Source organism: Drosophila innubila, chromosome X, assembly GCF_004354385.1.
Source record: "Drosophila innubila isolate TH190305 chromosome X, UK_Dinn_1.0, whole genome shotgun sequence".
Taxonomy (NCBI): Eukaryota; Metazoa; Arthropoda; class Insecta; order Diptera; family Drosophilidae; genus Drosophila; species Drosophila innubila.
The window spans coordinates 21,864,926-21,892,125 of record NC_047626.1 but is presented as its reverse complement, the minus strand read 5'-3'; the positions used below and the strand labels follow the sequence as shown (position 1 = coordinate 21,892,125).

The following is a 27,200-nucleotide window of genomic DNA, read 5'->3' as shown; positions in this document are numbered from 1 at the left end:
TAGGAAGGAAAAGCACGAAGCACGATAGACAGCTAAATAAAAATAGAATTTTCAATAGAAAAAGAAAGGCACATAGAAAACGAAAATAGAATTAATAAGAATACATATTTAAGTGGAAATAAGTCTTAAAACTAAGAATTTCAATTCTGCCTCAAAAAGTATGCTATACTTATTTGTTCATTTAATTAAATTGAAATTCATGAGAAAATGCAGCTCGCAACTAAGTCTAAATTTTTAATAAACGTTTACGGAAAACTATACTACATATTTTACCAGGAATAAACTAAAAGTTTTTCATTACAGTCAAAACACGAAAGAATCTCCAGAATTTAGTTGAGAGCGTCAATTTCTAAATAAATAGCATTTGCTTGGAAATTTGTTAATTAAATGTGCCGTAAATAAATATTAAATGTGACACTGTTTCAAATAATTCACCACAGGAATGCAAAGCAACTTTTTTTTCCTCACATTTTCCTGCTTTGTCTTATGCTTTATTTTTATTATTGTCTGCAGAGAATTTGTAATCGCATTTATCTCGTTAAAATGTTTTAACTAATTGTGCGGTGTTTGTTGTGTGTGTCAAGTGTCGATGAATTTGCAGCTGGAGGCAACAATTTTAATTATTGTCATCATCAATACCATTATGCTCATCATCATCTTCATTTATGATAATTATGATTTGAGCTAAGCATGAAAATGTTGCAAATTACTTATAAATTTATTTTACGGACAAACAAAAATGTTTTTTCTCACGTTGCCACATATTAAGTTTGATTTAAATTAGATAATTTTTTTGTAACTTTTTGTGCAACGTGCCACATCTTTTCGTAACTAATGAATAAATCAATGCATTCTCTCGCTTCAATGAACAAACCATTGAATATGCATCAAAAGATGCAGACAAACACAAAGAGTTGTGAATCCACTTGCGCAAAATAAAACTAACAATTTTATGCAGCAATATTTGTATTAGAGTTATCAAATTAATTGGGTATTGTCTGATTCTGTAGATTCCTTTATGGCAGTGGGGTTTTTATCATTTTTAACTAACTCTAATTTCTTATTGAAAATATTCTAAATGTATTATATTAAAAAAAAAAGCAAAGCAGCTGTTTAACTCAGTTGTAGCTGACAACATTTAGCACTAAGGTGCTGTCAACTTGTTAGCAAAGTGCTGCCAACTCGATGCAGAATGCAATTTAAACCAAGTGAAAAGGCTTAAATTGTATTGAAAATTGGCAATAAAGTTGACTTACGATAAAATTGGCTAATTAGAGGAAAGAGAAAGGGGCAGAGAGAAAGAGATTTTATTGGGTTTATGGATTGGCTATTTGTTCCACAAAAAGGGGAAATTTCCGTGTACGTGGAAAGCCGAAAGTGCTTTTGGGACTATCGCTAACGCTTGCATAATTGAGAGGCGCAACATAGCTCGCATACACAAAGGACACTTGAAAAGGATGCGCACACACACACACACACACACACACACACACACACACACACACACACACACTCTGATTCACGTTGCAAAGGGGAAACGGAGAATAGGAAGGGCAGTACGGCCTAGGCCCAAGGCACTTAGGGCCCAAGAGCACAACAACAACGAAAAGAAAAGGAAAAAAATAGTAGAAAATAAACCAAAAGCAATGCAGCTCTCGTCCTTTTGGGGCAGCTCCTTGGGGAACATGTGGGCATTGAATTGAAGTACTCGCTACTTTGTTGCCGGGCTGCCAGTGGGCGCACCTAATGAGACAACCAACTGTCTTCCTCTCAATGATTTCATTTTTCTTTTTTTTCAGATTTTTGTTTGCCCATCGTCATAATGGACATTGGCCAAAAGGGCAGCATTATTGATGTCGAACAGAATCTTCCATTTCTCCATCAGTTTATCGCTAATCGGTGCGTCAATCAGCCTGTCAGTCAAACCTCCTTATTAACCTCAGGATTATATTATATAGCAACCAATATAGGTCGCATTCAATATCTAAAGTCGCATAAATATGACAAAATACAAATACAGTTTTCAAGATTTACGTTGTCTATTATTGATATCCATCATCCAATTTGATCGCAACCAGATCGGTTAATTAGAACGACAGTAATGGGTGTTTTAATTTTTAAAGCAATAAAAACTTTTAAAAGTATGTAACGGCTATTCCAATATTCGGGGTCTCAACTATAGTCTTTTCGACAAGTTATCGTGTTGCATTTAGGCTGAGTACTTAAAAAGTTGGTCGTACAATATATTCGCCAACTAAAAGTAAATTTAATCCTCAAAATTTTCCGAAATAAATTGATAACAGGTTAAGAATATTTACTTCCGAAAAATCTTGCGGAAAAAGAAAACCGGAACAGACGTGATTAATTTTAAGAGCATTCGTCTTAAGAATGCGTAGAAAACCAAAAATTCTTAGAATAAGAATCATTTGATTTTTAATTTTGTTTTTTGTATACTTTTTTTTTTGCTTTTCAAGTTTTCTTATTAAAACAAATGTAATCTTGATTTTTTGTTCTAAAAACTGATAATTTTTATCCTATGCAGATCAAGTTTTTTTAAAAAAATTTGTACAGGGTCTCTCACTAAGTCTCTCACAGGGTAACACTTATGCACAATTTAAATTAACATGCAAAAACAGAATACATTTTTATTTTCAAGGCGTCATTAATTTACTTGCAAAGTTTATATGTAAATTTGAACCTTTGCTTAAAATGCTCTGAAACGATGCTGTAGAGAAAAAGGAGGCAAAGTGTCTTAAGTGCTATATTCCTATATATCGTATTAAAAAGAAGACGATGCATTACACGTATCGCATTATTTTTTAGAAACGCATTTCTACTTATCATCAGCTTATCAACAACTGCAGCAGTTTGTCTGTCAGGCTGTCCATTTAAAGAGTTATCAGTTTATCAGCTTATCTCTCAACTTACCTTGCCCTGTGACGAGGATATCGTTGAGGCCGACGGTGTGCCCGAGGATTGTGCGCTTAACGTTGATCGGCTGCTGTTCGCTTGCATTTCGCAACGCGGCGACTTCCCCTCGGTTCGCCTTTCCCTGACCTGTGAGGTGCCAGGCGCAATCAACTTGTTACCGCTGCAGTTTCTCTTTCAATTGTTGTTAACATTTTTACACTTTACTTTTGTCTTTAGTCGCTCATTTCTTAACTACTTTCATATATCTATTTTTTTTTTTAAATTTACAATATACTTGTATATAATAAATATACTTCTGTCAGAACTTCTTCTTGGGAGTTTTGGGATCCTTGCGTTTGCTGAAAATAAAAAAGGAAATGCTTAGTACATTTTTAAATCAGTTTCAAACTCTACCAAATAAATTTAATTAATATATGTATGTATTTATATGCATGCCATAACTAATATATAGATTAACTTTTTTAGTAATTAACAAACTATTTAGTCAGAATTAAAGTGTTTTCTCAACATGCAAAGAAAACACTTTAGTTTATTGATGATAAAAGACTGATTTCATCAAATAAACATTATAATACTACATACTCATCAATTTGGAACACACTTTTTAAGAGAACGGTCAAAACTAAACAAAACCTCAATTTATAAAAAAAAAATTTATATAATTTATAACTATTGAAATTAAATAAAAAATTAATTATCTATTTTATGACCCAATAGCTAATTATATTAACTTTGTCGTACTAAACTCTGTTTAAGTTTAAGATTTCACGCACTTCAGATCATCAGCGAAAATGTATAAGATTTAAATCTTTTTCGATGTCGCGACGTTACATAGAAATATTATTAAAAACAAATCAAAATTTTGTTGTATATATATTTCATTTCCTCTTTAGCATTTTTTGTCGTTAGTTCTTGCTTTAATAAAATTGTTTGCGATTAGAGTTCACCTAAATTATTATTTTTAGAAAACTTAACTTTAAAGAGAAGATGCTCTTAGAAATAAACAAAGCTGAACAAATTACGACCTTCAACTTCAGAGCTTGAATTCTCAAAGCATCCAAGAAACGAGGTGTACTTTTTAATTTAATAAAATTTGAATATTTCTATATAATACAAAAAGTTTAATAAAATGTTTGGATGACTTTTAATTTTTTGGTAATGGTTGACCTTTCTGTGGAAATGCCCACATGTAAATTAAAAAATGATTAAAATAAAAGTTAGATTATGTATGATTGAAATTATTTTTGACTCTAGATTGCTGGCAACTGCTTTAGATTCATTAGCAAATAGTTTTCGCTTTGAACTCCTTCTCCGTCCCAAAGTCCAAGCTAACCCCACTGGCATTTCAATTAAAATGAAAGCTCTTCCTAAATATTCCTTAATATAATTCAAGTAAATTGAAATTTACATGTTACAGGCTAAACGTAATTTGAAGCAATTGAAGACGAAAATTCCCCTTTAAAAACTCATTTTATACACATAAATTTAACTTTGCATGTAACTAGAAAAAGTTTGCCTGAAATTTCTAATTAGTTTGAATTTCACAATTATATCAATTAACTACAAATCTCTTAAATTAAAACATAACAATCGGATATACTACACAAACTAAATAGAACAACTCGAAGGTCGGAATTAAAATTAAATTATTTAAAAAAAAAAAATAACAAAGATTAATTTATACTTTAAAGCATTTTTACCTACAAATATGCAAGTTAGTAATGGAGGAACAACAAAAATGTGTGTAGCATTCCCCTTTCAATTTAATGTAAAAAAAATCGCCTGCTCTGAACGAATCCCCAAGCTACAGGATGCGCCTATGTCGAACAAATTGCGGCTAAAAAAAAACTCCTTTGAAAACGGCCCCTAAAATGACAATTGCAGTTGGACACCGAAGCTGCAACGACAGCGCAGCAACAAAATACATACAGGCAATACATATATATATATCTATCAGCTGTATGAGTGTGCCCCATAATTGTCCTGGGCTGCTCGGGTCTCCAAGTGCCTGTCAAATTGTCAGGCTTCAGGGTATGCAACACATTTTATTACTATTATTATTTTTATTTCGGCGCGCTGCACACAAAATACGAGAAAATGCTCATGAAAAGCGCAAGGGAAGCAATAAAAAACTATTCAAACAAAAAAAAAACAAGAATGTAAGCTTTAGTAGAGAGTTATCGACTACAAGATACCTTGTTCAGTCTATAAGGCACTAAACAATTAAGTTTCTAGCTATAAAATATAGTAACTAGTGGAATAAATAAGTTATTCAGTTGTACCATTAGCATGTATTTTGTTTATTTTATGTTTTTATTTTTTTTTTTTTGACGGTTGATGCTGATCAAGATAATATTACAAAATTTTACGAGAATATAGTCAAAAAAGTGTTTTGACAAAATAAAAATTCACATATTTAAAAAAATCAAATTAAAACAATTAGAAAGAGTCGCCAAGTATAATAAAAGAGGAATTCAAATAAGTAACACTAAAAAATACATACATTTTTGCAAAAGAAAATACATATATGTATACACTCAAAAAATTTATTTTCTATACTTAAGAAAATCGCCATAAAGTTAGATTTCCTAAAAGTAAAGTATTTTCCCAAAATAATATTTTTAGGGTTAGTTTTTCTAAAAACTTAAGTTTTTCATTGCTTTATCGGTGTCTGCCATGCCTAGTTCTGCCTGTTACCAGGGTATAAAATAAAAATTAGAAGAAATAAAAATGGCAGCAACCGCAACTCTGAAGCACAAATCAAAAGGAAATGTCACTGTCGACGTCGACGTCGACATCGCTGCTAGCGCGCAGCAGCGGAGACGCAAGCAGTTTGACTCTCAATGGACAAAGTCTAATGCCCAAAAATAGGGCTAGGTCATTTATGGGGAGTCCAAAAGCACAGCAACTGTGGCGCTGCTGCTGTCGCCGTCGCTGCTGCTGCCAACAAGGACACACATACAGACAAACAGACAGACAGAAAAGGATGCTGCAACGGCACATTTCGCGTGCTCTGAGTGCTGGCACGCCCAATTGAAGAAAGGGGCTAAGCAGCAGCAGCAGCGACAATTTCATGCCAAGGGCAGCGGCCAGCCAAAGCACATTTTGCGGCGCAGACATAACCTCAACTTCTTGCGCGCTGCTTACCACGCTGCCAGCGTCGACGTCGCGACGCGTCGCTGCTGTTAAGAGCAGCCATTTTATAGGCCAGGCAACAGCTTTGTGTGTGAATTTATGCGCACACACACGCACATACACACAGACACATACGTACAGAGATGTAAGTGTATTGCTGGCTGCCTTTTTGCATTTTTCGTTGATTTGTAAATTTACAGTGGCTCACAGCTTATTTGACCGACGACTGCATTTTAAACTTTGTTTTGCATTTCTCTTTTAATTCAGATAAAATTATAAAAATAATAAATATTTTGCTAAAATTGCAAACATTCTGCGCTTTAATTTTACTTGTATCTGCTTTCCATTTAAAGATACATTTATTCAAAAATTTGTAATAGGTGAAATAAGCTGAGCGCCACTGTACATGCACAATAGTGAAAACCGAAAATAGTGTCAAGGAAATACTCATAGCATTGAGAGTTTGAGAGGCTGCAGCACGATCAGCGAATGCAGCGACGCCAGCTGCGACGTCAGCGTTGCGTTGCACATGTTTTGTCTTACAAAGCAAATTAATTTATGTAAATTGTGTATTTAATATATTAAAAGCATGTATTACTTGTATTACGCTTGTTTTTAGGCAAGTGCGTTGTTTTAGTTATCTAGTTGCGTTGTCGTTAGATTTGTGCGTTTCGTTATATTTATTCTTATTCTTATTTGATTTTTTTTTTTGGTGTTATGCTTCTTCTTCTACTTTGTCATCGACTTAGACTAGAGAGGCTGCAGATTGAGCTTTAAGCGCAATTCGTAAATATTCTCTCAATGGAGTTGTGCGTTTTATTTACTTATTATTAAGATGCTTTCTTATTTATTAACTTTTTTTAGTCATATCATTGTTGTATTGTTGTTTCTTATTTTGTTGTTGTTGCTGTTTAACTTAACATTTTCATAGGCTTTAGCTTTTGTTTGGCATACGAGGATTAAGGCGAGTACCGTGAACCAAAAAAAAAACTAACACACTCTCGTATATACACGTACACACACATAAACACGCGCACGCAACGAAGAAAAAAATTCAAGTGGCGGCAGCGACGGCGACGGCGACAGCGCTGGCAACGCGTTTAGCACTCACCAAAAAAAAAAAACAAAAAAAAAAACAATAAAAAAGCGTTGTAAATTTTTAGCGTGAGATTATTTTTGAATTTGACTTTTGATTTTTGACCAGCGAGTGTATTGAATGAACGTATTGAACAAAATTAATACAAAAAAAAAGTATAAATTTGGCAATAAAAATTTGAAGCGGCTGACAATTTATTTAAATAGCAAAGCCAACAACTCTCAGACAAGAAGTTTCCGTTTCCGTTGCTGATTGGGATTTTTGCCGTGCAATTTTTGCTCTTTGCGCTGCGCACGCCCGCTTTTACCGCTGTCCGTGGCCGTAAAGTATGCTACAATTTGTGTTGAAATCTTGCGCGTAACTGAACTGAGCGTTCTAAAATTTGTGCGATGAAAAACAGCAGCAGCAGCCGTTGCCCGTTTTATTGGCGCCCGTGCGTGCATTGGCGCTGGCTCCGTTTCTGTTTCTGTTTCGGATTCGGATTCTATTTCTGCCGTCTGGCAACTGACTTAGCTGCCAATGCGGCAGCAGCAGCCGATGATGCTAAAGCCGAATGCCAAAGCAACTGCTGGACCAGCCGAACCCACTGTCAAGTCTACAACAACGAAGGACCGTTACAGCGAGAGAAAGCGATAGCGAGAGTAAGATGCAGAGAGCAAGAAAGTGTGAGAACGCGCGTGCGGCATTGACAGGATACAAACGGGCAACGGCTGTTCGACTAGACCTGGCCAGGGTACTTTTACTATGGACCACGATGAAACAATTTATTTCGCATTAGGTCGGCGAGCAAGTATATTTAAACACATTGCGTATATGCCGAAAATATACCGTTTTAAATGTGGCTGCCAGACATTTTGTTGGCTTTTTAACCATATCATAATGATTCTGGAATATTGCTTATAACTTGCATTTTTATTTATATTTATTATTAAAAAAAACTACTACTACTACTAATAGTTTTTGTTTTTATACTACTTTATTATTTTGGTAAAAATTTACTGAAATATGGCGCTATAGCGAGGTGCCATATGGCAACACTGCCTCAATAATGTTAACGCAAATGGGAGCTAACAGAACGCGAAAGTGACTATCTGTGCATGTCGACCTACCGCCACAGTTATCGGTCAACTGTCGGCCATCTATCGCCCGTCGATATTTCTTTCTGCAAATTTTTCTCAACATAAGTTGTTTTTTATGTTTTAAAAACATATACGAAAACAAAAATCAATACACTGCTAACTTTAAGTGCTTAGCAAACGAAATTGAGTCAAGCGCCTTGATAAGCGCAAAACGAAGTAAACGTAAACGAAACGGCCAGCGAGCAGCGAACAACAGACAAAAAGACCCACATACACTTACGCACACAAACGGAGAAACGAAAGAAGAAAAAAAATATAGCGAAAGAAAACTAATAAGAAAAGCAGAAAACTATTTAAAAAGAAATGCGTGCAGAGCTGATACCAAGTTCCATAAGAATTTTAAAGTCAGCACAGAGCTGATTCCAATAGGAGCAGCAACAACTTGAATAATATAACAAGCTGCGCCGTTTGCCTCCTATTACAGTTTTTAATAGTGCATGTGTGACTCTCTCTCTCTGTGTGCGTGTGTGTGAGTGTGTGTATGTGTGTTGTCTCTGATTGTTTTCTATTGTGTGCGGAGTGCGAGCGTTTGTGCGTTTGTCTAAAGAGTGGGAGGGGGGCTGTGGGGGAGGGTGGGACGACAAGTGCAAGAAAGGAGTGAAAAATCTGTGCAACAAAATCGACGATAACAACAACAACGGACAACACACAAACTTGGGTAAGTGTTGCACAGTGGGTGTGGTTGTTGTTATTTATTTATTTTGTATTATTTGCAGCTAAACGGGATCGAGTTTCTTCAATAGAATCACACGTCCATGTTTAAGCTTTTAATGCTGGCCGAGATTAGGCGCCGTCTAAACGTTTAGCAGCATAAGGAGCAAAAGCTTTGGCCATGCTCCCCATTAGCGAGGAGCAGCACATTGACAATGGCAATGGCAACAATCAGCTACAGCAGCAACAGCAGCAAAATGTTGCCGATGATGCCGCCGCCGCCGCGTCAGCCAATGGTCTTGCCGATGAGGATGCTGCATTGGCAAATGATGCTAGCTTGTGGACCGCTTTGTATGACTACGATGCACAGGGCGAGGATGAGCTGACACTGCGACGTGGCCAAATTGTTGTTGTGCTCTCCACGGACAGCGACATATCCGGCGATGTTGGCTGGTGGACGGGCAAGATCGGTGATAAGGTATTACATATGATTAGTCATAATCATAGTGACTTATACAAAACAATATTACAAATATATGTGCATTTCCCCCTCTCTTTTATAGGTTGGCATATTTCCGTGCAACTTTGTAACCGACACGGATCCAATGCAGCTGCCACATGAGATTGAATACAAGGAGCTGGACATTAAGGAGGTTATTGGTTCCGGTGGATTTTGTAAAGTACATCGTGGCTATTATGGCAACGAGGAGGTGGCCATTAAAATAGCCCATCAAACGGGCGATGATGATATGCAACGGATGCGTGATAATGTCCTACAGGAGGCCAAACTCTTTTGGCCACTCGAACATCCAAATATTGCCGCCCTGCGTGGCGTCTGTTTGCGTACAAAACTCTGTCTTGTTATGGAATATGCACGTGGCGGCAGTTTAAATCGTATACTGGCTGCGGGCAAAATACCACCAGATGTCCTGGTCGATTGGGCAATACAAATAGCACGTGGCATGAATTATTTGCATAGCGAGGCGCCCATGTCGATAATTCATCGTGACCTCAAATCATCCAATGTGCTCATCTATGAGGCCATCGAGGGCACACAATTGTATCATAAAACGCTTAAAATTACCGACTTTGGACTCGCCCGCGAAATGTATAATACACAATTCATGAGCGCTGCGGGCACATATGCCTGGATGCCGCCCGAGGTCATCAGTCGCAGCATGTACTCCAAGTGAGTCAAAGAGTCCTTAGTTGTTCCTATAAGTATTCTATTTTAACTTATCACTAATCTCAAACTTTGCCAATTGTGGTCGAGCGACGAGAAAACAGCAACAAAAGCTGATAAATAATTTATGACTAACATAAAAGAACAAACAAACAACAACACAGCAAATGCGCTGCTTTGAGTAAAAAAAAATCGAATTTGGATGCACATCTTTTCTTAGATATTCAATTCTTTAATAATATCAAATTTAACACGTTATTTTTTTTGCAGATCCTCGGATGTTTGGAGCTATGGTGTTCTACTCTGGGAGTTAATCACTGGCGAGACACCATATAAAGGTTTCGATCCCTTATCGGTTGCCTATGGCGTCGCTGTCAATACGCTGACATTGCCAATACCAAAAACCTGCCCCGAAACTTGGGGTGCACTCATGAAAAGTATATTTTTGAAAAACGACCTTAAATCACCTGATTTATAAATTAATTGTGTAACTTATTTTTTAGGCTGCTGGGAAAGTGATCCGCATAGAAGACCGGATTTTAAAAAGATAATCGAACAGCTGGAGAGCAGTGCTTGCTCCGTGTTTACATTAACGCCTCAGGAATCATTTCATCAACAGCAGGAGCTATGGAAAAAGGAGATTGCCGAGGTTCTACACGATTTGCGCGAAAAAGAAAAGGTACAAATGCATGCACAACACACAACACACCACACACACACACACACATACATCAACTATAGAGAGTGTATTCCCAATTGTCAAATAGTCTTCATCTCGACAGCGTAATTCTCAGTTTCGTATCAATTTTATAACAATCTTGCGCTCTTTCTCTTTATCTCTTCTTTTAACACTTTGTTTTTCTTTCTATCAAAAACAAAACAAATTTCCTCCATTTGTTAACCATGTTTAAGCGTTTCCAAACCATCGAAGAGGTAAGCGCCCATCATGTTTCCCAAAAATGGTTTACGTTTTCGTTTCGTTATTTGTGCTCGTTTTAGTTTTGGTTTTGGTTTTTGGTCATTGACCAAAATCGGCTCACGTTTTGTTGTTGTTTTTATTATATTACAAGTTTTTGTTAACCAACACCTGCTCTCCTGCACCCGCTCCCCCTTTATCCGTACTCTAGTAGCGAAACAAACAAACAAGCATAATTGCATGATTTCTTTTTTCTTTATTTATTTATTTCTTTTGCCACATTTTCCAGTTTCTTCTGCATTGCACTGATCAATATACGTGTATATGAGTATGCATTTTCTTAAATTCTTTTTTCTTTCTATCTGTCTGTAACTCAGGAACTGCGCAACAAGGAGGAGCAACTGGTGTTGATTCAAAAGAAGCAGCTGGAGAAGGCAAATAAATTGCATCTGCTTGAGGAGCAATTGCGACTGCGGGAGATAAATATTCTCGGAAGGGAGCTCATCATGCAACAGGGAAAGGTCCAACCGGTTCCATCAAAGCGCAAGCCCAAAAAGAGCAAAAAGGTAATACTTCCTATAGTACACCAATGCCCCTAAAAGATCAAACATTTTTTTATTAGTCTATTATTCATAAAAATTACTATATGTCAAAAAATAAAACCCCAAACTACAAAATTTAGTTCCCAGACGGGTTTTAAATTAGTTTTTATATAAAATTAAAATTTTCAAGATACATAAAAAAAAAATATTATTTAACTTATTTGAAATGTCTTAAAAAATGAAAAGATTTTCAAGTTCAATTTTCAGACGATCGTTCCTGACAATTATATGATATTATAGTCCGATTTAAACCAAGTTTCTCAAGTTTTCACTTTTAATCAACTCCTTATATCGTAATTAGTATAAAATAACACTTTAAACTTGATTCTGAGACCTTTCATTTTTTTGTAAAAAATCATGTGAAATTAAACAAAAATGTGGACTTGTAAAAAGGTTAAATCCGAAGTCTTACAAACTTCAAACTGTCATAGCTTGATCAAAACTGAATCGATTTTTAATCGGAATGTCATTTTGATTATGATTTGGTCTCTTAATACATTCTGCATTAAAATATTTTGAAATTCGAAAAAAAAAAAATAATAAAGTTTTAAAAATGTTCAAAATTGATTTGCTGTACCGTTACGTAGCGGTATACCGGAACCGAAAGAAAAAAAAACTGAAATAGAACCTTTAACCGAAATAGTTATTTCGGGATGTACCGGAACCGAAACCGTTTGATTCCCTGTTCACATATTAAAATTGTTACCAATAAATGGAGAAATTCGTTAGGTATTCTAATTGACTTTTATTTAGGTGTACTATATTTGCACTTTAATTTTACCATATTATGCTTTATTCTCTTTTTAGAAAGCACTGCAGATTTCACTGCCAACTGGTTTCCGGCATACAATTACGGCCGTATGCGATAAAGTGGAGCCTCCTGGTTCTCCCTCCCTCTCCGGATTACGCATTGTAGCACGTGAGTAGAACCCCGCCCCCTGAAACGCTTTTGTAAAGCCCAATCCAATTTGAGGGGTTGTTCCTTTCATAGATTTCTGTGCCAGCTCCAAGTGTTTCAAACTAATGTTAAATTTTAAATGTAGCAAAGTCAGAATGGGAGAGACAGAGAAGGCGATAGAGTCATCAAATTTGACCTAGTGTTTCACTTCAATCGTTTCTAAGTCAGCAATATGATATAATTCAATATTGATTATGTTTAAAGAGTGAGAAATATAAGATAAAATCATTAAATTTATGTTTGTGTTTCAGTCCATACATTCCTAAGCAGCCATATGATTTAATCAATATTGATTGTTTTTTAAATCAATCTGTAAAAAGTTTACTGTTTTTTTTAGAGTTGTCAAACTATATTTTTTAAATTCATTGAAATGTTGAGAAACGAATGCAATGGAACATACGAAATTTTGCTAAAATATCTGTTTGACGGCATACAAATTATGAAATTATTGCTGTAGCGTTCCGTTTCTAATTACTCCTCTAAACTGGAAAAGCCAATTTAATAAAAAGACTCCAAATATGATAATTGTTTCAATTTCATTCATCGCAAAATAGTTATAACAAAAGGAATAAGAAGAAATGAAAGGAATTTGATGAAACACAAGGAATTAAACTAAAGATGCACCTTCAACAAATAAATGATCAAATAGCTACAGTAGTGTTTTGTTTCCAAGCGTTCCTATTAGCTTAAAGGAATACATGGAATTAAAACGAATTGTTGATAATTATTATTTACTCTATTTGCATGCAATAGTTAAATTACGATTGTTTTCTTAAATATTTATGTATTTTATGTTATTATTTTTTTTTGTACTTTATTATTATTATTGTTTTTTTTTTTGTATTTTCTTTTTGTATTATTTTTCTTATGTGGGTGGATCAGTGACGGATGGGCATAAGAACAAGACGTGGGGTCCATCGACAATGCATCAACGTGAACGGTCGCTGTTGCCGGCACAATTGGGCGGACAACCAGCTGGAGATTGGCCAGCACAAAATTCGACGCACTCCTCGTTCAGCAAAAGTGCTCCGAATCTGGATAAGAAACAGTTAACAACCGGAGGATTAACAATGGGCAACGGGAATGGGAATGGCACAACGTCATCGTTAACGGGAGCATTAGCGGGACCAAATGGACAACAACACTTGGGCAGCTCCAATGTGGGAAGCATTAGTGTTGGAATGGGAAGCGGCGGCGGCGGCGGTTCAGCGCCAACCACGCCCATGTATGTGGGCGGTAGTGTGGCGGCAATGGGCGCGGTGGGTGCGGGTGTGGCGACAGGTATACCATATTTAATATTGCATACCAACAATAGCAACAACAACAACAACAGCAGCAGCAGCAACAACAACCACAATCACAACCACAACAACAACATTAGCAGCAGCAACAACAACAATCACAGTAACAATCATAAAACTAATAGCAACAACAACCACAACAACAACCACAACAGCAACAACAATCATATGTCAACCAAAGCCTCGCCTCGACTGAATGGTAATCACAACAACAACAACAACAATAACCCATACAACAGCAACAACAATGGCAATTATCGGCCATCAACTGCCAATAGCATTTATGGACGCGCACGTAGTCAAGATTATGGTCTAGATCATATGCCAACTAACTCACATAATGTCGCCCATTCATTCTACGATGATAGCTCCGAAACGGATACGTTAACCCCAACAACCGGTTGCTTTCACTTTCTCAAATCAAGCTCATCGGCAGCGGCCATGAGTTCGTCGGGTTCTAACAATTTAGGACGTCTTGGTGGCAGTCTGGGCAATAGTCCAGCGGTGGGCAGAAAGAAACTATCACTCGATAGTCAATTTGTTGTCAGTCAAACAACAACAACACCAACGACACTATTGACACCAACAACACCAACGACATTGATTATTTCACCACAATTGACGGAACGTGCTGGTGCTGGTGGTGATAACAATACATATGATCGTGCCTTTTATCGGGATGTGGTCAAGAAGATTCTGGCTAGCAGTGAGCGTGTTAATTCCAAATCCAGTGGTGATTTAACCATGTATAATTCATCGACACGTTTAACAACAGAACAACGTGTCGATTATGATGATTATGAGGATGCGGAGGAAGCGAATGAGAGTCATTTTCAACGCAATGCATCGGGATCACAATTTCCACGTCATTGCTTTTTCCGCGAGCAACCGCATAAAGTACAACAGCAAAAGGCAAAGGAGAGGGAGGAGAGTGAGGAAACCGATGAGGAGCAAAGAATTCAAATGAATTCCAATTGCTCAACGGATGAGCATTCATTGTCGGCATCAGCGTTGGCATCGGCGTCGGCAAATCAAATGCGTGCCACATCGCGCAAAAGTTCAGTGACATTTCAAATGAACTCCACTGAGAGTGCAACAACGGAGTTGCAGAGTCCAAGTTTGAGTCAGCGTCAACGTTTTCAAACGTCCATTGCCTCGATAAGCTTTGCCACCAATTATAGTTCCAGCGATAACGATAACGACAACGATGACGATGACAATGACAATGACATTCACAATAGCGATAACGGTAATGCCTCCGATCATGACACACAGATGAATGGTGCATTAATACATGAGAATAGCATTCTGCACACACGTCGCATGCTCGACGTGCAACCGCATCCCGAAGTCATTAAAATGAAGCAAACATTGTACGCGGAACAACAACGTCAACAACAGCAGCAACAACAGCAACAACACAAGAAGAAAAAACTCAAGTATATGACCAAGTCCAAATCCGTTGAGGCAGCCACTAATGATGCGGTGCAACAGTTGCAACAGCAACACCAACAACAACTGCAACAGTTGCAGCAGCAACACCAACAACAACAACAACAATCGCAACAACATTCAACAAGTGGCATAAAATTCAGATCTTTAATAAATCTTTTCACACGCGGCTCAAAGAAGAAATATACAAAGCTGTCGTCGGACAATCAGTTGGGCAACACTGGCAGCGCCAGTCAAAGTGGCAGCATTGCCGAATTCGCCGCAATTGATCCATACGAAACGGAGCTGGCAATGGGCAAAACATCAGCAGCAGCAACAACAGCAACAAGCGGACGCAGCTCAAAGCGCAAGAGCAAAAAACCGCAGACACAATCCTGTGAGCAATTGGAGAGAGTGTGAGAGAGATTTAATAAACGAGTGTGTTGGCAACACTGCCACACATACACACACACATCAGTTGGCAACGCAATTGCAGAAAGAGATCATTAGCAAACGAGAATGTTGGCAACACTGAAACACATGTACGCCAGTTGGCAACTGTGAGCAACTGCAGAGGAAGTGTAAAAGAGTGTGAAAGAGCATTAATAAACAAGTGTGTTGGCAACGCCAACTATCATGTGTGTTGGCAACGCCAACCATCATGTGTGTTGGCAAAAAAGTTCTTGTTGTGGTTGTTGTAATTCTGCATCGCATTTTCGCATCAATAAAACAACCATCAAAATTCCATCTCACTAAAATAATTAAAAAAAATAAACAACAAAATTGCTGCTGCTGCGCTGCTGCTTTCCCCTTCCAACAACAACAACAACTACTACAACAACAATTAAAGCCAGCAACAAACGCCCATTGTTTTATATTAAAACCATAGACTAAGGCATATCATACATACATACATACACACAGACACACCTCCAAACACACACACATATAGACTTCCTACTACTTGCATAATTTTAATCAATAACAACAACTTAAAGTTAAAGGATCTAACTATCGATGCTCCCCTTGTGTAAGCGAATGTCCTGCAGATTTTGAAAAAAATCAAAACTGAAGCGCAGTTTTGGCCTTATCAAATTAATCAACATTTTTTACTCAAACTAACTGTAGAAGGCATGATTAATGATAATTTTCAAAGATATTTTCTGTTTCCCATCAAAGAAACTAATGAACTGAGAATATTTTGAGCATTTCCGTTAAATTTGAGGCTTTAAACTAAAGCAAACTATTTTAAACTCTTTAAAAATTGAAGAGATTGTAGCAAAACGCACTTTCAAATATAAAAATCGAGAAAGCCATAGACTAAGGCGATGTTGTGTGAAAAACAACCTTAAAAACTAAAAAATGGTTAGCCAATTTGAATATTTGATGAAAAGAAAGATATGTAAGCAGAGAGATTGAAATAAGTTGGACAATGTCATCAAAGTCAGCTAAGCAACGAGCATGATAACCCTAAAGTTTATAACAAAAGAAGTGGTAGTATGGTATGGTACCCCTTGAGTATGAAATAATTAAAAAGTGACTTTAAAGGGGGTTGCCTCTTGAATACTATAAACCAGGAGCAAGCTAAGCATGGAGTATGGTAACCCTAATACATGAAAAATGAGGGAAGGCAAAGCTAGGTAAACTCAGGTAGGAAAACCAGTGATACCTAAAGTAAAAATGAAAGAAAGTTATGCGAAATGATATACACACATATGTATGCTCGAAATGCTCAGGCTCTACAGATATGATATTGATAGACCTAGCCTAGAACTTTAAAAGAAGTTTCACTGCTTACACAGGGGAATGCAACAATCGAAAAATGTTTATAACATATAAAAAAAATAAAATAATATGCAATATGATGATTTATTTATAGAACTCTTGACATTTAAGTAAACTATTTGTTTATTATTATTATGATTATATTATTTTATATTTTTTTTGCTCTAACTATTACATCACTAATATAACAACAAAATATTTATACATCAACAAAAAAAAAAGGAAAAAAAAGAAAGAAACAAACAATGCATATTTACAAACATCTTAGTTGAACTTAGCTTTAATCGCATCTTTTTTATACAATTCTTCAATGGAAGAAGCTTCAGTTTGTGCTCCTCTTTCTCTTTAATTTGCAATTCATGTTGTTTTTTTTTTTTGGTATTTCGTGCTCAGTTTTATTTGAAATGATTGGCTTTTATTATACATTTTTTACATACATATATTAATTATTTATAGTATTTTTATTGAGACAGAATGAAACATAAAATAAAAATAAAAAAACTGTGATGATAAATGAGAAAAAAAATTATAAGAAAACAAGAAATATTCAATTTAAATGTATTATTATAGAGTTGAGCTTGGTTCTTCCTCTTCTTCTACTTCCTACTTTTCTTTTTTTTTTTTAATGATTATTTACAATTTTTGTTTGTTTGTTTTACTTTGATGTACTTTGTATATGTATTTCCATTAGACAAACCAAACAAAAAAAAAAATAGAATAATAAAAAAAAGAACAAGAAATAAACACACAAAAAAAAACTGAAACTGACAATAAAAAAACAAAACTAAAAAACGCAAATGTGATTGATCAATCTTGATTGAGCCCTAAACGCGGTGTCGGTTGGGAATTTGCCTGCGGTTGTCCCCCCATCCCATTCTTCACCTTGTCCTTGCCACCTCTTAGCTGTTCTTTCCCCACTTGAACAATAGTTAACCGTTTAGCCAAAAACCAAAACGTTACTCAACACTGTTTCGTCAAACTGTTCACGCACTGCCGCACACTGGATGACGTACAGGCTACCAGGGAAACAACAAGGATGATTGGCGCACCGGAGCCAGCAACATGCCTATCATGTCACCATCTCCATATCTTCTCAGCCGATTCACCAACAACGTACCGCTGCCCACGCTCTACGCCGGAGATTCGGCAAGGAAACCAAAGCTCTCGGTGATTGAACTCTTGCTCTACAACATGGCATCCCTGCTGGCCGGTGTCGCCGCTGGCTACGATGTTAGGATGTCCAATGTGTCGCCGGTTCATCCAACGCTGCTCAGCGAACTGCCGGCACTGAAGGCGGCCCCAAAGGCCATTCTCGAGTCACAAGACGAGCAGGAGCAACAAGCGCTGCCCATGGAGGAGCAAAGCGAGCAGCAGCTGGACACGGCACAGCGACACTTTAACCAGCAAGTGAATCCAACAAGGTAAGAGTTGAAAACATTTTATATAGTAACTATACTTTAATACTCGTTGTTCCGACTTCCTGTTGATATTTTCAAAAATCTCTATATAAACAATTTTTTTATATGGAAAAAATATTATTTTCCCTATATATTTTTAAAACAAAAATAACAATAACATTATTATTTAGTCGCGACTTCAAATAAATTAAATTTTACTACCGATAGATTGTGATATTCAAAAATTTTTTTGAGCAACCCTAGTGGTAACTGAACTAGAAACAGTGCTGGTGACTGAATTGGTTATAGAACTAGTAACAGTACTCGTAACTAAGTTGGTTATAGAACTATCGACAGGTAATAAGACTGGTAACTGAGTGATACTGATATTAAACTGGTGACTAACCTGGTTACTTAACTGGTGACTGAACTGGTGACTTATTTGTTGACTAAATACTAATTGACATTGCTGCAAATCCGGTACCGGAACCGTTAACCGAAACTAACCGTTTCATTTTTAGTACCGGAACTGAAACCGTAACTGAATGAAAATTCTCTGTCAAGAACCGAATACCGAAACGTTTGTACCGGTACGGTTGTGGTAAAGTTGTTAGGTCAAAGAGTTGTTCAACTTCCAACTGTCATAACTTGATCAAAACTGAACCGATTTTCAAACGGAATGTCATTTTGATCATGATTTGGCCTCTAAATTCATTCTGTATTTAATTTTTGTTAATTTAGAAAGTTTAATTATTTTTGACCAAGATTCGATTTCGATGCTAAGGGTCCCTTTGAAATTTCGAAAATTCAATATTTTAAATCTTAAGTTTTCACTTTTAATCAAGTCATTATATCGAAATTAGTATAAAACAACACTTTAAACTTGATTCTGAGACCTTTTACTTTTTTGTAAAAAATCATGTGAAATTGAACGAAAATTTTGACTTGTAAAGTGACTAACTCCGAAGTCTGACCAACTTCAAACTGTCATAACTTGATCAAAACTGAACAGATTCTAAAGCGGAATGTCATTTTGATCATGATTTGGCCTCTTAATTCATTCTGCATTCAAATATTTGTAAATTTAATAAAACATTTTTTTTGCTTTATGTCTGTTTATTTCCATGTCATATTTATTATAAAACGACATCTTAAAATTTTAAAATGTTTCAAAATTGATTTGCTGTACCGGGACGTACCGGTACTGATACCGAAACCGAAAGAAAAATATTGAAATAGAACCTTTTACCGAAACAGTTATTTCGGGACTTACCGGAACCGAAACCGTAACCAATATTTGTTTCAGTTTGATTCCCTGGATTATTTTATAGTAATTTGGTAATAATTGTGACATTATTGTGAAAAAAGACTTCATTTGCGGTCACAAAAGAAGAGTATAACAAATTTGGTCACATGGTATTAAGTAATTTGGACCACTATAGATATAGTCTAAAATCTAAAACCTCTCTATCTCCATCTTATTAAGGTACTCTTCGTTGGATGCCGTTCAGGTCAGCTCGAAGCCACAGAATTTAGCACAGCGTCGCGTGGGCGGCAGTCAGACGTATTACACGCCCGTGCAGCGCACACCACAGCATCAACTTCATCAACAGCAACAACAACAACAACAACTGGCAACAACAGGAGTTACGGGAGGAGTTGCTTCTGCAGTACCACCACAAACGGTGGCTGTGCTGTACGCCGGCTCACAGCCGCCGACACCCTCGCCACGCCGCAAGCTAAGCAGCAGCAGTTGCAACAATGCTGCGGCAACCAACGATGTCTTCGAGGAGTTTCGTGTGGGTGGCGGCATTGGACCTCCTCCTCTCTATGCACCAGCGGATTATTTGCGCAATGGACCCAGTTACTCCAACGATGGCGGTGGCTATCGCAATGGTTACTTCGGTAAGTCCAGATCTCATTTGCTTTTTAAAATATTTCAAAGAATAGCTGAGTATTTTAGTCAAGGTTGCAAATCTTCAAAATTTTACAGCAGAAAGAGCTTAAGTTCTTCAATATTGTTTAAAAAAATATTATTATTTTATTAACTGTTTTTCTTTCCCTTTTTTATCTTTCAAGCCCATAAAATTATTATTTTATCCAAAAGATTGTTAGAATTCTAAACATAATCTTTTATATGTTATTTTTTTACTGCAAATCAAGTTAAATAAAAATTTTATATAGTAAAATATTAGTAATTAACTTTTTTTTCCACCGAATTTTATTTAAGAAATCCATGTCTGTTCGTAAGAACACCTACATCTCAGAGATTAAAAGAGCTAAAGCTACCAAAATTGGTGACAATATTTGCTAACTTACAGAGCGATCTAATTAAGAATTCGAGAGAAAATAACTGTAAGACAGTATTGTGTCATATCGGCATTATAAAAAGACCTTGATTCAGCTACTATTCTATATTTTTAAGTTAAAAAAAGTCATAATATTAAACAAAAAAATATATATATATGTCCTTTTTAAATGAAAAAAATGTTTGTTCTTTGGAAACTTTAATAAATACATATGTAAAGTGAAATTTATTCATTTGTTTTTTAATTTAGTTTGATGAAACATTTGTATTTTATTTAATTTCTTTTTATTAAAAAAATAACAAATTTTTTGTATTGCATAAATATAATTAAAAAGAAAAAAATTATCAGGTGTGCCACAGAAATCAAAACCAACCGAAAATCTTCCAATATTGTCTGCAGTTCTGGGAGATTTACGGTTGATTATGCTTTTTGTCGCAACCCTGTGGGTTTTTTTTTAGCGATTTTATAAAATGGAATGATTAATTTGATATTAATTGAAATTTTAAATAATGTGAAAAGTTTTGATTTACAATAATAATTGATTATCAATTGCAGGCTCGAATTATTTTCCATATCGGCCGGAGTTGAATTTTGCGTATGAGCGTGACTGTAAATCGTATCCGGATTATTCCTATGACTATAATCATCGGCTGCCCGACTACTATGACTATCAGTATGAGGCACCAGTGCTGCCGCCGACTGTGGCTGTGGCAACACGCACACCGCCCCCGCGTGTGCCACAAATGGGCGTGTCAGCGGGCGGACATCGACGCACACCATCAACCGTATCGAATAATTCAAATGTGCTGTTGGAGCATGAGGAATTGATCTATGATTATAATAATTTGAATTTAAATGTAAATCTCAATGTGGACTACGAGTGTAAAACAAATGTGGCAACAACAGCAGCTGCCACAATAACAGGAACAGGAACTGGAACAGGAACAGCAGCAACAACAGCGGTGGCAGCAACGCCGACAACACTTAGCAAACAGGAGCTATATGCGGGTTCACCGAAGCTCATCAATCGCATGTTGCACAGTCCGTTGGCCCAGAGCAAATATGCGCCTGTGGCACGTCCAGTAAGTCTGCCCTTCGAGCAGCATGCCTTTAGCTATCAAATGCCACAGCAACAACAACAACAACAACAGCAGCAGCAGCAGCAACAACAGTTGCAGTTGCAACAACAATTGTTGCCACAGAGCAAATTGCGCAGCTCAATGAAAAAGTACAACAGCAGCAATGTAAATGGTGGCAGCATCTCATCACAGCAGGGCACGCCCACAAATCCCACGCCTCCCGATTCCTTAACTAGCGACGATAGCTCCTATCTGAGCGCCAAAGAAGGTTCCATTGGATCACAGCATAGTCGGGTGCGTTTCAGCCCTGAGGCGTATCTGGATGCCAGCAATTTGCCAGCGGGTATTTTGGGACGCCGCATGACGTCACCAGCAACACATACAGCCCAGCAGCAGCAGCAGCTGCAGCTGCAACAGCAACAGAACCGACGTCATCATCGTCATCACACATCCAGTGCCAGCACACCGTCACCATCCGCCTCATCATCCTCCTAGCAGGCGCGTTTAGCGCTGACCTTACAGTTGGCGCGGAGTCCGGGCGCGGACATTGGTGCCGTTGGTGGCGCCTCCAGTTTGGCACTGGGATTGGCGTTGCATCAACAGCGGGTGCCATATCGTTGGTATTCCGGTGCGAGGCGTTCACGTTCCGCACACTACGAGTATCGACTCTGAAATGATGACAGAGACAGAAACAGAAACAGAGAGAGAGAGAGAGACAGAGCAACAAGTGGAGCGAGAGAGAGAGAGAGAGGACTTTAGCGAGTGCGAGTGGAAGAGCAGTCAGTTTTTTAAGTACATTTTATACCTCAAGCATGCGTAAATTAGATAGAGAGAAAGAAAGTGCGAATTTGAACGTAAGAGAGCGAAAGAGAGGGGCCTAGACAGAGAGTGTTGGTAAAAGGGAGAGAGGTAGAGGCGCAGTTCAAGCAACCACACACATATTTCATATAATATTGTCAAAATCAAATTTGTACTTTACGTATGTACGTATGTATATCCCAATTTCATACACTATACTGTAACGCTCACAAATTTTGTTCCACTTCCATAAGTTCCCATAGTACTTGGATAACTATTTTGCAATTTGGCTGCATCATAATCTAACTTTTACTATAGTATACGAAATTAACATTATTTCTTTTTCTATATAATTTTATACATATAGACCATATTGCTGACAAATTTTGTTTTATTCCAAACATTCCCCATGGTTTGTATGCTTTTAAAAAAAAGCATTTAAATTTTATATTCTCATATGCCAAAATATTCTAATTTTGTTTCGTTCCCAAAGTTCCCGGTCTTAGAGAACTAACCGTTAAGGTTATTTTATAAATTTCACTTTACTAAATGATTTGTTCTTTAGTTAAACATTCGTCAATCGTTTTTTTTTTTTTGTCTTTAGAGAACTCTTATACGTTTCGCCTCAACATAACACAATTTTTGATACTTTTTTGCTTATATTTTACATAAATTACACATTTGTTCCACTTTGAAACATCTCTATTTGATTTCTTTAGCCATCAGTCTGCTTTCAAAATTCTTGTGCACTTTGACTTCCACATAACCAAACTTTTGATATATCTAAAACAAACTTTTTCGCATTATACAACACTGACCATCCAAGTTGCAAGTGAAACTGCGCCAAGCAAGCGTGTATGTATATAAAAACGATGATATTATGAGAAAAAAAATCAGTTGAATTCGACATACATATATTCAGCTATATATACACAATATATGTATTGTAGAATAGGAATATACGATTTGTATATTTAGTCTTGAAGTTGTTCATATGCAAATTATATAATATATATTATTAATATATGCTACAGTTATATGCCACCCCTGACTTGTGCGATTTGCCTTAAATATAGAAAAAAGAAGATGATAATGATGATAAACATGTCCCACAAAAATCCTCCCCTTAAAGATGTTTAAACACGCCTTATGTATGCCGATATATGTATAGCCGACTGTTTCCAATTGCGTTACGCCTTAATAAATCATGCCCAAAAAATATAAAAACAACAATAATGCAGAAGAAGAAGAAGAAGTAGGCGAAGAAAACAACAAGAGCAACAAACACACCAATAACTCCATTTTTAAGTCTGAAGAAAAGAAACGTTTATATATAAATACCTATAGTATATTATATATGTATATATATTAGCTATATATTGATGATATGTAGACACGTTTGCTAAAAACCCTTAATTTTAGTTTTAAAATTGATTGATTGATTTGTAATCTCAATGGATATAGCATACATATATGTATTATATTTCTAACATCTATATAGAAGATACAGTATATATAGAAATCAAACATTATATATACATATATTATAAAGTTTGCAAGTTTTGCGGTGTTTTCCTCAAACCGAAAAACCAAAATAATCACATGATATTATCAAGTTTTGACTACTCTAGATACATCCTATATTTGTGTATTTACATATGTATATGTCTATGTATATATGCACAACTGTATATATCGATATGTAACATACATACCTATATAATGCTTATATACACTTATTTACAATTCATTTGGTTAAACACGGCAGCAAAAGCGACATCTAGCGACGACACTCATGACTTTTTCCAATGTGATAAAAAAATTGTTTTATTCAGATTCCTATAGTATTCCATTTTTTATTTTTGCAACTCAATTTCATGTTTGTAATACCCAGTAACCGTTTTAATCGATCTGCAAATACATCACATTACTCCAACTCGTCGATAGATGGCGCTGCCGATTGGAAAATAGACAAATATATTGTATATGTTTATTTTACTATCGTTTAAAATGCTTGTTCTATAGTATTTTTTTTTTATTAAATCAATTGAATTGTTTGCCTAAATGCAACATAAACTAACTAAACTAATCCTATTAATAATTACTTCAATTATTATCATTTAGATAAATTTGTTGTTCATGCTCAAATAACGAAACCAAATATTTCCCACATCCCAAAAACAAAAGATAATATTAATTATATTATACAAAAATTGAATTGAATCTAAACAAACAGTTAAACAATTACAAACAAACAAAAAACACTCGTAGTAGAATTGCCTTTGGTTGCATGTGTGTTTTGTGTATTATTGCAGTTGAGTTTGCCACAGATCAGAATCATTTTGGCGGTAGGGTAGATAAGATTGATAGGGATTAATATGTATGCAATAATAAATGCCGCTTGCGACTCAGTTTTATGTACAAATTAGCGTTTAATAATTAATTAATAACAAATTCATTTAAATCATTCAGAGACCAAAACCGCAAACTAAATATTATTGCAACAAATAAAACTACAACAAACTATTTTTATACATAATACCATGTGTTTCTATATGACTTTTGCACTAGAATATCAAATTTTCTATAGTTACATCTGTGAAAATACTATTTGAAGGAGGAATATTTAAAATTTTCCAGCGTTTCCTGATTTTTATCTTCTAATTTCAGATAACAACTAAGGTCTTGATCCTGGCATTCTGTTTTATTTTACGGAAAGCGGAATATTGAAAAAAATCGATACTTGTTATCGATTCCTTAACCTTTGTTTCCAATTTCAAAGTTTTAATATAAGTTGTTTTTTAAATTCTTAATGACATAGACAACTTATTTCTGACAAATTTCCTGATTAAACTGTTTTTAGTATTTGTGAAAAACTTTAAGCCTTCAATAATCCTTGAAGTTTACTCCGCTATGTAAATCGTATAAACGTCTAAAAAAACGTTACTATGCAATTGTTAATCTAACTTAACTGATTTCCTATATAATATTTACATTACGTTAATCCTTACTGTGGACAGAGATAACATCGAAATGTAAAAATCGAAAGAAAATAACAAAATGGAACAAGTTGTCGATAGATTCAAAAATAATATATCGAGCTACAAATATCGACTTTTTCCAAAACATTTTTTTTTTTTGAAAAAGTCTCAAAGAGAAAGTATGAAAAGTGGAAAAAAATTGAGTTTTCCAATTTAAAAGCAGAAGAAAGTTATATATTGAGAAAAATAACATTTCGCAAGGAAATCGGATAATTTTTGAAAAAGTTATGACAGTAAAAAGTTTTTGAACGTGAAAGTATATTAAAAACTTCAACTAAGGATACCAAGAAATATTTACAACTAAGTTTATATACTTTATTCATATTTTTACACTTTTTGATTATTGAAGCAGATTTTAAAAATATATTCTTTTTTCAGAATATTTCTAGAGATCTCAGTTTAATTTTAAGGTCGTATCAGTTTTTGGAAGAGAATTGATAAACGAAATTCATAACAGTTTTCACTGGCATTGTCCATTCCCTTTCTCTGGGTTAGACAGTTGCTGCAACAAGGCTAACATGGAGGTGCCGCAAAGCAGCAACTTCATCTTGCAACTGCAACAGCAACAGCAACTGTAACTAGGCAGGTCCAAGTCTATTTAATGCTTTGGCCAGTTGCCCCAATTGATTCGGAGCTGCTGCATTTTACCGTTGGCTTTTAGCAACTTGCCAAAGTGGAAAAAGTGGAATGGAAAGGCATCTGGTATGGTCTCGCCTGGCCTGGTGTTTTGGCCTAAACTCCAGGCCAACTGTTTGCCTTTTTTTTTTTTTTTTGTATTTTTTCATTTTTTTGCAGTCAACGTCGACATCGCAGTCGACTGTGGCAACAACTGGCGGCATCTGAGTTGCCTGTGTTCTGGCCACCAAATGTTCTTCTGCTCTCAAGCTGACAAGTTCAGCTGCCGGTTTCTCGGTGCGGTATTGTGCAAGTTATTGTTGTTAACAAGATTGATTATAATAAATTTATCTTTACTCTTATTTTAAATAAGTTTCAAAAAACAACAACATTAACAAATAAAAATTTTAAACATAATAAGCTTTGCAACTTTTTTAGGCCATACCGCAATCGGCTTAAATCATCTATTTTTTTTATTTTGCTAGTTTGGCAAATTTCTTTCAAGTGTTGTGCGTGTGTGTATTAAATTAGCTTATTTTGCTTTAAAGGAAACTCCTGGTAAGTCAAGGTCTTTATTTTACTTTAAACCATATGTAGATTCGAGCTAAGATTAAAGTTGGCCATTGTGTTTTGGCCATGTTTGCATTTGCATTTGTGCTTGCTGCCAGTTTGCACTTGAAAATTGGCCTTCGCCTATTTTTTTTTCCCCCAGTTGCAGTGGGCTAAGAAACCTGTTGCCTTGTGCCACATTTCGTTGCACAGAAAGTAAACCAATCAAATCAGAACACACAAGTGTCGCGGCTTCTCTCGGGAATCTAGATTCTCCACTGGTA

The 27,200-nt window shown here is 35.9% G+C and overlaps 3 protein-coding genes across 3 annotated transcripts in view; 2 read left to right on the top strand and 1 right to left on the bottom strand.

Moving 5' to 3' along the window:
• Nucleotides 1-3,015, bottom strand: part of LOC117788287 — a 36,779-nt gene extending 33,764 nt beyond the window's left edge. Inside the window, exon 1 of the mRNA XM_034627009.1 lies at nucleotides 2,929-3,015. Within this exon, the coding sequence (XP_034482900.1) occupies nucleotides 2,929-3,015 (87 nt within the window). The remainder of the gene's footprint in view (nucleotides 1-2,928) is intronic.
• Nucleotides 3,016-8,266: 5,251 nt separating this feature from the next.
• LOC117781581 (mitogen-activated protein kinase kinase kinase) lies at nucleotides 8,267-15,769 on the top strand. The gene is made up of 9 exons (XM_034618357.1): nucleotides 8,267-8,961; nucleotides 9,018-9,430; nucleotides 9,516-10,141; nucleotides 10,406-10,572; nucleotides 10,639-10,814; nucleotides 11,429-11,617; nucleotides 12,461-12,572; nucleotides 13,494-14,891; nucleotides 14,928-15,769. The coding sequence occupies exons 2-9, from the start codon at nucleotides 9,134-9,136 to the stop codon at nucleotides 15,761-15,763; spliced, it is 3,801 nt and encodes a 1,266-aa protein (XP_034474248.1). The 5' UTR covers nucleotides 8,267-8,961; nucleotides 9,018-9,133; the 3' UTR covers nucleotides 15,764-15,769.
• A 2,125-nt stretch (nucleotides 15,770-17,894) lies between these two features.
• LOC117785337 (probable serine/threonine-protein kinase yakA) lies at nucleotides 17,895-22,740 on the top strand. The gene is made up of 3 exons (XM_034623295.1): nucleotides 17,895-18,549; nucleotides 20,012-20,430; nucleotides 21,390-22,740. The coding sequence occupies exons 1-3, from the start codon at nucleotides 18,191-18,193 to the stop codon at nucleotides 22,406-22,408; spliced, it is 1,797 nt and encodes a 598-aa protein (XP_034479186.1). The 5' UTR covers nucleotides 17,895-18,190; the 3' UTR covers nucleotides 22,409-22,740.
• Nucleotides 22,741-27,200: the final 4,460 nt, after the last annotated feature.